Source organism: Bubalus kerabau, chromosome X (genome assembly GCF_029407905.1).
Source record: "Bubalus kerabau isolate K-KA32 ecotype Philippines breed swamp buffalo chromosome X, PCC_UOA_SB_1v2, whole genome shotgun sequence".
In the NCBI taxonomy this organism is placed as follows: domain Eukaryota; kingdom Metazoa; phylum Chordata; class Mammalia; order Artiodactyla; family Bovidae; genus Bubalus; species Bubalus kerabau.
The window spans coordinates 137,592,371-137,605,743 of record NC_073647.1 but is presented as its reverse complement, the minus strand read 5'-3'; the positions used below and the strand labels follow the sequence as shown (position 1 = coordinate 137,605,743).

Genomic DNA, 13,373 nt, shown 5'->3' with positions numbered 1-13,373 from the left:
GCTAAACTCTAACCTGTACTTTGTTGTGATTGGCTGACTCCTAGCCTGTTCCTTGCTCTGATTGTCTGAGTTCAAGCCTTTACTTTGCCCTTAGTGGCTGAGTCCTATCCTGTATTTTCCTCTGATTGGCTAACTCCCATCAGGTAGTTTTCTCTGATTGGCTGTCTCCTAGCCAGTTCCTTATACTGATTGGCTGAACTCTAGCCTATACATTTCTCTGATTGGCTGACTCCTAACTTCTCCTTAGCTCTGATTGGCTGAGTGTAAACCTGTACTTTGCCATGACTGGCTGAGTCCTAACCTGAACATTTCTCTAACTGGCTGAACTCTAGCCAGTCTTTTGCCCTGACTGGCTGACTCCTAACCTGTTCTTTACTCTTATTGGTTGAGTCCGAGCTTGTACTTTGCCCTGATTGGCTGAGTCCTAGCCTGTACATTTCTCTGATTGGCTAAACTCTAGCCTGTACTTTGCTCTGATTGGCTGACTCCTAGCCACTACATTGTTCTCATTGGCTGAAGTCTAACCAACACTTTGCTTTATTGGCTGACTCCTAACCTGTCCTTGGCTCTGACTGGCCTAGCCGGAGTCTGTACTTTGCCATGAATGGCTGAGTCCTAACCTGACTATTTCTCTGATTGGCTGAACTCTAGCCTGTCTTTTTCCCTGATTGGCTGGCTACTGGCGTATACATTATGCTGATTGTCTGGCTCCTAGCCAGTACCTTGTTCTAATTGGCTGACTGTAGGCTCTGCTGCTGCTGCTGCTGCTAAGTCGCTTCAGTTGTGTCCGACTCTATGCGACCCCATAGACAACAGCCCACCAGGCTCCCCCGTCCCTGGGGTTCTCCAGGCAAGAACACAGGAGTGGGTTGCTATTTCCTTCTCCAATGCATGAAAGGTGAAAGTGAAGTCGCTCAGTCATGTCCGACTCTTAGCGATCCCATGAACTGCAGCCTACCAGGCTCCTCCATCCATGGGCTTTTCCAGGCAAGAGTACTAGAATGGGGTGCCATTGCCTTCTCCGACTGTAGGCTCTAGTTTGCCCTTATTACCTGACTCCTAACTTGTATATTGTTCTGATTGGCTGATCCTTAGCTTGTGCATTGCTCAGATTTTCTGACTCCTATCCTATACTTTGTGCTGAGTGGCTAAATCCATCTGGTAGTTTTCTCTGATTGGCTGAGGCCTTGCCTTGCACTGATTGGATGACTTGAAATTTCTCTGTGCTCTGATTGACTTGAGCCTCTACATTGGTCTGAGATACTGACTCCTAGTTCAACCTTGCTCTGATTGGCTGGCTCGAGCCTGTACTTTGCCCGGATTGGCTGACTCATAGCCCCTACTTTGTTCGATTGGCTAACTCCTTGCCTGTACATTGCTCTGGTTGGCTGGCTCCTAGCCTGCACTTTGCACTGATTGGCTGACTCAAAGCTTGCGTGCTGTCCTGATTGGTTAAATCAGGCTTTCTATTGGTCTGGTTTGCTGGCTTATAACCAGTACTTTTCTTTAACTGTCTGACTCCTACCCAGTTGTTTGTTCTGATTGGCTGACTCCCGGTTTGTCCTTTGCTCTGGCTGGCTGACTCCTGGCCTTTATTTTTGTCCTGATTGGCTAATTTTAGCCTTGCGTTTCTCTGATTGGCTGATTTCTAGCATGTACTTTGCTCTGATTGGCTAGCTCCTATCTGTTAATTTTCTCTGATTGGCTAACTCCTGAATTGTATTTCCTCTGATTGGCCAACTCCTAGCATGTATGTTGCTCTGATTGGCATACTCCAAGTCTGTACTTTGCACTGATTGGCTGACTTGAAACTGGTATTCTGCTCCGATTGTCAGATTCCATCCTTTGCTTTGGTCTATTTGCTGACTCCTAGACTGTACCTTGGAGAAGGCAATGGCGCCCCACTCCAGTACTCTTGCCTGGAAAAGCCCATGGACGGAGGAGCCTGGTAGGCTGCAGTCCATGGGGTCGCTAAGATTCCGATACGACTGACCGTCTTCACTTTCACTTTTCACTTTCATTCATTGGAGAAGGAAATGGCAACCCACTCCAGTGTTCTTGCCTGAAGAATCCCAGCGACAGGGGAGCCTGGTGGGCTGCCGTCTATGGGGTTGCACAGAGTCGGACATGACTGAAGCAACTAAGTAGCAGCAGCAGACTGTACCAACTGTGATTGGCTTCCTTGAGCCTGTAGTTTACGTTGGTTGGCTGACTCCTATCCCCTCTACTTACTCTTATTGGCTGACTCCTGGCCTGTAGTTTGCTCTGATTGGCTATCTCCTAGCAAGTATATTGCTCTGATTGGCAGACTCTGTGTGTCTATCTTCCACTGATTGGCTGACTTGAAGCTGGTATTCTGCTTTGATTCTCTGACTCTAGCCTGTGCATTTTTCTGATTTGCTGACTCCTAGACTTTACCTTACTTTGATTGGCTGATTTGAACTTGTACTTTACCCTGATTGGCTGACTCCTATCCCCTACTTGCTCTGATTGGCTGACTGCTGGCCTGTAATTGATCCGATTGGCTTACTGATACTCATTGCACTGTTTGCCTGCTTCGTAGCCTGTTCTTTGCTCTGATTGGTTGACTCCTAGCCTGTGCTTTAGTTACCGAAATATATGTGGCTTCCTGCTACTTGCTGCTCAAAAGCCAAAAAACAAGCAAGGTTAGTGGCTAGGAAAGATTGCTTAATTTCAGACGCTGGCAGCCGTGGTGGCAAGATGAATGTCTGGCCTAAGGCCAACTGCCCACCACTGGCAACTACTGTGGTAAGAGCTTTCATGGACAGCAGTGGGCTACGAGCAGAAATAGCATATTCAGCTCTGACATTCATCTTCCGATTTCTCATAGGTGATCTGATCAGAGTCATATTGGTTGTTTTAGGTACCCTTAATCTTCAGTTCTAAGGTCCGTTTGTTCCCATTTATTTGAGGTAAGTTCTTGCAATTGTGGCAGCATATGTCGTTGGGTACAGCCTGGTCATCATGAAGCTAACTTTTTCACCCTAGTTTTTTATATCTGTACTTGTCACAGGATGTACCTCAGAATATTATCTGTAGGACTAAAGGTCCTTGACTATGCTTAATGAGTACATTATTATTATTTGGTTTCCTTTACTGTTTTCCTTTGTTTTCACATTTTCTGATGTTTCTGATTAAACTTATTCTTTGACTAAAGTTTTCCACACAGAAAAGGCTGACTGAGGGCATGGTGGGTGCAGGAAGGCAAGGATCATAGGGTTCTGCTCTGTTTCAAACCTCCCTTTTCTTGATTACTCTGCAGTCATGAATAGGGACAGATACAGAAGGAAAAAAGGAATATTACTTTGTCATAGTACCTGGACAAGCATTTGAAAATTATTAGACATTACAATGAGAATAATAATCAAAATGCATCTTTGTATTTTTTCTGAATGTATTTTTCCTTAATGGTTAAAGCAGATGTACAGTGTATGTTTAATAGACCACAAACAGGCTGTGCTTGCTAGCCTAAAATTCAAGATAAATCATGTGTAGGCCAGCATTATTTCCCCATACCTCAGTATTTGAAAATTTCTTCCATCATTTGCCTCTTTTAATTGTAACTCCTTTCAAAGAAAATATTGATCATCGATTATTTCTCTGACGTTGGCAGAGTGGCTCTTTTCCCTGCTCTGGGTCCATCCATTTCTCTGGGTGCTTGGCCTTGTTTTCGTTTATATATTTGCCTAGTTGTTCATGTTGGGGGAAAACTAATCAGATATCATGAACAGGCTCAGAGGTATGTTCACAGGGAAATGCTTTCTAGGCCATACATTTTATCATTTGTATCCAGTTGTCATACAGATATTGTACATGTGCTTTAAGTCATAAACTTAAAGCCAGCAGTGCTACATATCACAAGTAGTTATACTCTGTGACCACGTTACTGGACAATATTTCCATCCTGAACGTTGGGGTCAAAATATGATTAGAAACAAGACAATTACTTTCCTTTAGAAGTCTGTTACCAAATTCAGATCAATATTACACTAGAACTTTGCTCTCTTCATAGATAGAAGGAAAAAAATTAGATCAAGAATCAGTTTACTATCAATAAAATTCATTTACCTAATTAAATTTAGCATAATCTTAATCCTGCCGAGGTACAAAATTTGTTTTTTCAAAATTCCTTTTTCAGAAACCTTTTTTTTTATCATCTCCTGATGCTGCTACTGCTGCTAAGTTGCTTCAGTCATGTCCGACTCTGCACGACCCCATAGACGGCAGCCCATCAGGCCCTGCTGTCCTTGGGATTCTCCAGGCAAGAACACTGGAGTGGGTTGCCATTTCCTTCTCCAATGCAGGAAAGTGAAAGTGAAAGTGAAGTCGCTTAGTTGTGTCCGACTCTGAGCGACCCCATGGACTGCAGCCTACCAGGCTCCTCCGTCCATGGGCTTTTCCAGGCAAGAGTGCTGGAGTCGGTTGCCATTGCCTTCTCCTATAATCTAAATCCCCACAAATTTGTCCTGCATTTCCCTATACAGAAACAAAGACCTGTAGGACAGAAGTGTTATCATCATTCTTTCTCAACAAAAATATTTCCGTTCTTTATACTGTCTCTTTGCTGACAACACATATCCTACTTGCTTTACACACTGCAATGGTTTCCTTATCACTTTTCACATCACAAGTTTTAACCCTGGAAAGCATAACAAGTCCAAGACACAAGTGACTGAAATGTTATAGCAACATTTTCGGATTGGCAAATAAAAGAATATATTCCATAAACTTTAAAAACATTCATTTTATCACATCATAATTTTTCTTTAATGATACAACATGCATGTTTAAAAACCCAAACATCTTTAGTTTCCTTCTTGTTCTTACAAAAAGACAAGAGTAGATATATTTAAATCTGTTTTATTTGTAAGTGCTTATATTTTTTAAGGCCAATTCAATAGAACTCCTTTAAAAGTTAACCTCAACAATACTATCCAAAGTCAAAAGCCCATATTGAGACATGCAGACCTCCAGACAAATGGATATCTCATGGTTTCATCGTTTTACATTTCATGAATTAGACTTTGCAGTTAAATGTATCCATTTATGAATAACAGAATAGCCAATTTTACACATGCAATTTTAAGCCTTCTCTTTTCTTCCCTTTGGCTTGAAGTTTTACTTATTAATACAAAGATGAAGGCTCAGGCAAAGTGGACATATTTGTAATTCAAGGACATGTGAGAGTCAACTTCCAACTTTCTTCTAGGCATATTTTTGTTTTAGCGTGGTCTGAAAAAATTGTTTTATCAAGCTAGCCTTCTCTAACTGCACATGCAAAGAGAAACGGTTTTTAGAATTGCAAGAGTTTCATCTTAACCAATTTTCTTAGGAATCTAAAGAATACTTTGCTATATATTGTCCAAAAAAAAAAGTTTCTTTTTTGTTAGTCATGATTCCATGGCTAAAATTTTTCTTAATGAATTGAACCTGAATTTCCCATTTTGCATAAGGCAACAAAATACCACTGACACAAATGGAATACACACACACGCACCAAACAACAGGTCAGTCACAAACCCTCTTCAAGGGACACTGGTACAGATTCCCAGACAAACACCTCCCCAACATGAAGCATTCCCAGTGGTAGCCGACGTCAGAACCAATTGGCAAAATGCCCAAATGACACTCACCAACGTGAGTGTCATGGTGCTCACCAACGGTCCTCAATGGTAGATAGATGTCAGAACCAATTGTCAATGCACCAATAGCACTGTTCACAAACAATCAACATCAGACACACATCAGAACCAATTTGCAAAATGCTGAAATAGCACCTCAAGCCCCAAACAGTTCTCAACATCAGAACCAACTGGCAAGAATGCCTAAATAGCACTAGCACTCACAAATGAGAAGATCGCCCATGTGCACGCTGGTGGACTAACCAAGATTTGGAGCTCGTCAGCTCATCTCAAGTCTAAGTTTCCATTCCACCAAGGAAAAGCATCCGAGCAAGGGAGAAACAGGGAGGATTCTCAAAACAGATGGTTTTGGCAGCTGCTAGGAACGTCCCCGAAATCCCCTACTCTGGGCTAGCTAGCCACAAACAGCAGGCTCATACGTTGTCATGGCCACAGGTCTCCCCTGGAAAACCCAGGGGAACCAGGTGCCATGAAAGCTCAAGAGCCAGCAGTAGGCAGCCCCAATATGGGCACCAAAATCTGTTACCAAAAGGTGTGTGGGATCCAGCTGCTCTCCTCTCAAAAGCCAGTAAACTGGCCAGGTTGTTGTAAAGAAAAGTTTACTTTATTTCAGAGGCCCGCAACTGAGTGGTAGGAGGGTGGATGTCTGTCCAAAGATGGACCACCACCCTAACCCCCACCACTGGCAACCATTGAAGCAAGAACTTTTTTAGATAGAAGGAGGGGACTATATGCAGAAAAGGCACAGTCAACGTTGAATCATCTTGGTTGTCTTAAGTGCAGTTAATCTTCAGTTCCAGGGTTCATTTGTTCCCATTTCTTTGAAGCCAGTTCTCAGAATCGTGGCGGCTTATGTCATGAGAACAGTCTGGTCATCATGAAGTTAACTTCCTCACCCTAGTGTTTTAGTATCTATATGACAGCTTACAGAATGTGGCTCAGAATATTATCTATAGCCCTCGAGAAAGATTTAAAGGTCCTTGACTATGCTTAATTGATACATTATTGTTATTCGGGTCTCCTTTGACTGCTTTCCTTGGTTTTCACATGTTCTTATTTTTCTGATTAAGCTTATTCTTTGTCTAAAGTTTTCCACAGACCAAGGGCAGGCAGAGGACATGGTGTGTGGAGGTAAGGACCTCAGGGTTCCTCTCCATATCACTTTGCTCTGATTGACTCACTCTGATTGCCTGTACTATGCCCTGATGGTCTGACTCCTAGCCTATAAATTTCTCTAGTTGGCAGACCTCTAGCCTGTACATTGCTCTTATTGGCTGTCTCATAGCCTGTACCTAATGTGGATTGGCTAATTCTAGTCTGTACTTTGCCCTGATTGGCTGACTGCTAGCCTGCACATAGCTCTTTTTGACTGATGCCTAGCCTGTACTTTGCTCTCATTGGTTAACTGCTAGCCTGTACTTTGCTCTGATTGGCTGACTTCAGACCTGTACTTTGCTCTCATTAGCTGACTGCTAACCTGTGCATTGCTCTCACTGGCTGACTCTTTGCTTGTAATTTCCCCATTGAAAGTGAAAGTGTTGGTCACTCAGTCGTGTCTGACTCTTTGCCACCCCAGGGACTGTAGCCTGCCAGGCTCCTCCATCCATGGGATTATCCAGGCAAGAATACTGGAGTGGGTTGCCATTTCCATCTCCAGGGGACCTTCCTGATCCAGGTTTCAAACCCGGGTCTCCTGCATTGTAGGCAGACGCTTTACCATCTGAGCCACCAGGAGGGATTAATTATAGAATCCCTGTCACAGAGTTACTGTGGGAATTAAATGAGATCAAATAGTTAAAACATTTAATGGTTGCTAGCACTAGAAGGCAATGGCACCCCACTCCAGTACTCTTGCCTGGAGAATCCCAGGGATGGAGGAGCCTAGTGGGCTGCAGTCCATGGGGTCACTAAGAGTCGGACACGACTGAGCAACTTCCCTTTCACTTTTCACTTTCATGCATTGGAGAAGGAAATGGCAACCCACTCCAGTGTTCTTGCCTGGAGAATCCCAGGGACAGGGGAGCCTGATGGGTTGCTGTCTATGGGGTCGCACAGAGTCGGACACGACTGAAGCAACTTAGCAGCAGCAGCAGCAGCAGATGACTGATTTGCTGAACTCTATCCTATTCTTTGCTCTGATTGTCTGAGTCCGAGTCTTTACTTCGCACTGATCAGCTGAGTCCTAGCCTGTACATTTCTCTGATTGGCTGAACTCTAGCATATATTTTGCCCTGATTGGCTGACTCCTATCTTGTATTTTTCTCTGATTGGCTAACTCCCATCAGGTAGTTTGCTCTGATTGTCTGACTACTGGCCTGTACATTGCTCTGATTGGCTGACTTCTAGCCAATACCTTGTTCTGATTGGCTAAACTCTAGGCTATACTTTGCTCTAATTGGCTGATTCCTAACCTGTTCTTTTCTCTTATTGGCTGAGTCCAGCCTGTACTTTGCCCTAACTGGCTGAGTCATAGCCTGTACATTTATTTCTCTGATTGGCTAAACTCTAACCTGTACTTTGCTGTGATTGGCTGACTCCTAGCCTGTTCCTTGCTCTGATTGTCTGAGTTCAAGCCTTTACTTTGCCCTTAGTGGCTGAGTCCTATCCTGTATTTTCCTCTGATTGGCTAACTCCCATCAGGTAGTTTTCTCTGATTGGCTGTCTCCTAGCCAGTTCCTTATACTGATTGGCTGAACTCTAGCCTATACATTTCTCTGATTGGCTGACTCCTAACTTCTCCTTAGCTCTGATTGGCTGAGTGTAAACCTGTACTTTGCCATGACTGGCTGAGTCCTAACCTGAACATTTCTCCAACTGGCTGAACTCTAGCCAGTCTTTTGCCCTGACTGGCTGACTCCTAACCTGTTCTTTACTCTTATTGGTTGAGTCCGAGCTTGTACTTTGCCCTGATTGGCTGAGTCCTAGCCTGTACATTCCTCTGATTGGCTAAACTCTAGCCTGTACTTTGCTCTGATTGGCTGACTCCTAGCCACTACATTGTTCTCATTGGCTGAAGTCTAACCAACACTTTGCTTTGATTGGCTGAATCCTAACCTGTCCTTGACTCTGATTGGCCTAGTCGGAGTCTGTACTTTGCCATGAATGGCTGAGTCCTAACCTGACTATTTCTCTGATTGGCTGAACTCTAGCCTATCTTTTTCCCTGATTGGCTGGCTACTGTTGTGTACATTGCTCTGATTGTTTGGCTCCTAGCCAGTACCTTGTTCTGATTGGCTGACTGTAGGCTCTAGTTTGCCCTTATTACCTGACTCCTAACTTGTATATTGTTCTGATTGGCTGATCCTTAGCCTGTGCATTGCTCTGATTTTCTGACTCCTGTACTTTGTGCTGAGTGGCTATGTCCTAGCTGGTAGTTTTCTCTGATTGGCTGAGTCCCGGCCTTGCCTTGCACTGATTGGCTGACTTGAAATTGCTCTGTGCTCTGATTGTCTGACTTGAGCCTCTACATTGGTCTGAGTTACTGACTCCTAGTCCAAACCTTGCTCTGATTGGCTGGCTCGAGCATGTACTTTGCCTTGATTGGCTGACTCGTACTGCACTTTGCACTGATTGGCTGACTCAAAGCTTGCATGCTGTCCTGATTAGTTAAGTCAGGCTTTATATTCGTCTGGTTTGCTGGTTTATAACCAGTACTTTTCTTTGACTGGCTGACTCCTACCCAGTTGTTTGTTCTGATTGGCTGACTCCCGACCTGTCCTTTGCTCTGATTGGCTGACTCCTGGCCTTTTTCTTCCATGATTGGCTGACTTCTTGCCTTTATTTTGTCCTGATTGGCTGATTTTAGCCTGTGCATTTCTCTGATTGGCTGATTTCTAGCATGTACTTTGCTCTGATTGGCTAACTCCTATCTGTTAATTTTCTCTGACTGGCTGACTCCTGAATTGTATTTGCTCTGATTGGCTAACTCCTAGCATGTACATTGCTCTGATTGGCATACTCCAAGTCTGCATTTTGCATTGATTGGCTGACTTGAAACTGGTATTCTGCTCCAATTGTCTGACTCCATCCTTTGCTTTGGTCTATTTGCTGACTCCTAGACTGTACCTCGAAGAAGGCAATGGCACCCCACTCCAGTACTCTTGCCTGGAAAATCCCATGGATGGAGAAGCCTGGTAGGTTGCAGTCCATGGGGTCGCTGAGGGTCGGATACGACTGAGAGACTTCATTTTCACTTTTCATTTTCACGCATTGAAGAAGGAAATGGCAACCCACTCCAGTGTTCTTGCCTGGAGAATCCCAGGGACAGGGAAGCCTGGTGGGCTGCCGTCTATGGGGCCGCACAGATTCAGACACGACTGAAGCGACTTAGCAGCAGCAGACTGTACCATACTGTGATTGGCTGATTTGAACTTGTACTTTACCCTGATTGGCTGACTCCTATCCCCTACTTGCTCTGATTGGATGACTCCTAGTCTATACTTTGCTCTGACTGGCTGACTCCTAGCACCTCATTGCACTGTTTGCCTGCTTATTAGCCTTGGGTCTCCCTCATTGTAAACAGACTCTTAAGGGTCTGAGCCACCAGGGAAGAGCTTTCCTTGATTGGCTGACTCCTATTCTGTAATTTTCTCTTATTGGCTGACTTCTAGCCTGCGCTTAACCCTGACAGGCTGACTCTTAACCTGTACTTTCTTGATTGGCTGAATTCTAGCCAGTATGTTGCTCTGATTAGATGTCTTGCAGCACGTACATTGGGCTTCCCTCATAGTTAATGGTAAAGAATCCGCCTGCAATCCAGGAGACCCCAATTTGATTCCTGGGTTGGGAAGATCCCCTGGAGAAGGGATAGGCTACCCACTCCAGTATTCTTGGGCTTTCCTGGTGGAATTCTGCAATGCACAAGACCTGGGTTCTATCCCTGTGTTGGGTAGACCCCCTGGAGGAGGGCATGGCAACCCACTCTAGTATTCTTGACTGGTGAATCCTCATGGACAGAGGAGCTTGATGGGCTGCAGTCCATGGGGTCACAAAGAGTCAGTCAGGACTGAACGACTAAACACAGCACAGCCTGTACCTTACTCTGGTTGGGTGACTCCTAACCCGTACTTTGCTCTGTTTGGCTGACTCTTGGCCTGTATATTGATCTGATTAACTAAGTCCAAGCTTGCACTCGTTTGTGATTGCCCAACATTCAGAAAACGAAGATCATGGCATCTGGTCCCATCACTTCATGGGAAATAGATGGGGAAACAGTAGAAACTGTCAGACTTTATTTTTGGGGGCTCCAAAATCACTGCAGATGGTGACTGCAGCCATGAAATTAAAAGACACTTACCCCTTGGAAGGAAAGTTATGACCAACCTAGATAGCATATTCAAAAGCAGAGACATTACTTTGCCAACAAAGGTCCGTCTAGTCAAGGCTATGGTTTTTCCAGTGGTCATGTATGGATGTGAGAGTTGGACTGTGAAGAAAGCTGAGCACTGAAGAATTGATGCTTTTGAACTGTGGTGTTGGAGAAGACTCTTGAGAGTCCCTTGGACAGCAAGGAGATCCAACCAGTCCATTCTGAATGGGATCAGCCCTGGGATTTCTTTGGAAGGAATGATGCTAAAGCTGAAACTCCAGTCCTTTGGCCACCTCATGCGAAGAGTTGACTCTTTGGAAAAGATTCTGATGCTGGGAGGGATTGGGGGCAGGAGGAGAAGGGGACAACAGAGGATGAGATGGCTGGATGGCATCACTGACTCCATGGACGTGAGTCTGAGTGAACTCCGGGAGTTGGTGATGGACAGGGAGGCCTGGTGTGCTGCGATTCATGGGGTCGCAAAGAGTCGGACACGACTGAGCGACTGAACTGAACTGATACCCCAACACAAAATGAAAAGTTAAAAAAAAAATGACTTTTCAAAACAAACAGAAAAGTTCAGTTGTTTTATCAACCATTTCTGACACTATTTTGATGCCAAAATTGTCCCCAGTTTTTCCTGGAGGAGCCCATTTAATCTGGTTCCAATGTTCTTTTCAGGTTTTGTGTGCTTCCTTACTTTCTTGCCCCAGAAAATATTCCAGGTACACTCTTTACTTTACCTTCCCCTACCCTGGATCAGCCATTTCTTCCAAGAACTCCAGTTTCTTTTAGTGGGGACTTAATCCTGTGTAAGTGCCAATTTTTAAAAAATTTATGAAAAAGGATGGCAGTATAACATAACTTGCAGAGTTATTCTGAGAATTAAATGAGAAAATCCGTGTAAAAGACTTTATATCATACCTGGCACATAGTATGTGCTCAATACATTAGTTTTATTTCAGTTATTTCCAGTGACATATAAATAGTGGAAGCATGGCTGAGAATGACAGTTGATGAATTTAGAAAATGTGAATTATAATGTCCTCTGAAAGAAAGTCATCAGTCAGTGGATCCAAAGATTAGGTTCCATTAACCTTCTTTCTGAGCTTTTCGTTATCTATTTCCATTCTCACTCGAGTTTCTCTTTAGAACTCATCCTTCGGATGTAGTGCATTTAGTCTTGGGTTGTTCGTTTCTTAATCTTCTGTTCAGTTAAATTTTTTTTTTAAGTTAATTACCTTTTATTTTTTTTAAATTTTATTTTATTTTTAAACTTTACAAAATTGTATTAGTTTTGCAGAATCATATCTTGTGTGTGTGTGTGTGTGTGTGTGTGTGTGTTTGAGGTTTCACAGCTTTGATGGTCATTGGTTAGTCCTCATCCACATTAACTGTAGGTTTTTTAAAGTTGTGAGAGGTACATGGCTAACCAGTGTATAGAGCTGATGTGACTCTTCATGCTCATTACATTTTCTGATCAAGAGGACGTGGACGTGGTGTGAAACATTGCTTATTCCTTTGAGCCAGACAGCTTTACTAAGACTGGTGTCAATGTGCACATCTGGAGTTTCCATCTTCTTCATGGCAGATTTCTGGATCCATTTGAGTACCCCAGGAGCACACTTCTTGAAGGCCACTCTCTGGATGCACTTGTGTGTGTTGATGGTGTATTCTCTGGTCACTATCTTGTTCATTGCAAGATGGCCCTTCCTGCTCCACTTCTTTGCAAGAGCCATCCTGCTGGGTCCAGGTTAAAAATGCATAGGGGTTCTTTGTATTTCCTGCATGTCCTACAACAGTTGTGAGCACATAGGTATATATTAGATACCAATAAAAGCCTAAATGTATTTGTAGAAGTCACATAAGAAACATTTCCTAGCAATAAAGAAATCTTATAATTGATCTTAGATCAATTAGATCAATTAGATCTTAATCTAAGATTGTAATAAAAGTTGGCTTTAAGCATACAACACCTTCTTAAAGAATTTGGCATAAACTACACTGCCTAGACCTTTTTCAAATAAATACAAATTGGAAAGCAGGAGTTGTATGTTTTGGGGCTGCCTACTGCTGTAATATTAACTATTTCTGGTATAATGGCAGGCTGTCTCCTATATAATCAAAGGAAAATGTACAGATTGACAATTCTTCTAGCTATTCGAATGTCACTTAAAAATAAAATTGATGGTAAGTAACAGGCATTTTCCATGTGTTGGTTATTTTGACCTGATGGATTTGCAAATTTCTTACCAGCACAGAAAATAAAAACTGCTGCTTATTTTTAAGTACAAGTCTTGTGTGCTCCAAATGAAGTCCCATTTTTTTATTGATTCATTTATTTGTTTGTGGTGTTAGAAAACCACTTTGCAGTGAGCATGAGGGAGAATACTTATTAGGCT

At 43.3% G+C, this 13,373-nt stretch overlaps 1 protein-coding gene across 1 annotated transcript; it reads right to left on the bottom strand.

The window, feature by feature from the left end:
- Positions 1-12,338: 12,338 nt before the first annotated feature.
- Positions 12,339-12,710, bottom strand: LOC129640207 (60S ribosomal protein L31-like). Its single transcript, XM_055565425.1, has one exon. The coding sequence runs from the start codon at positions 12,708-12,710 to the stop codon at positions 12,339-12,341; it is 372 nt and encodes a 123-aa protein (XP_055421400.1).
- Positions 12,711-13,373: the final 663 nt, after the last annotated feature.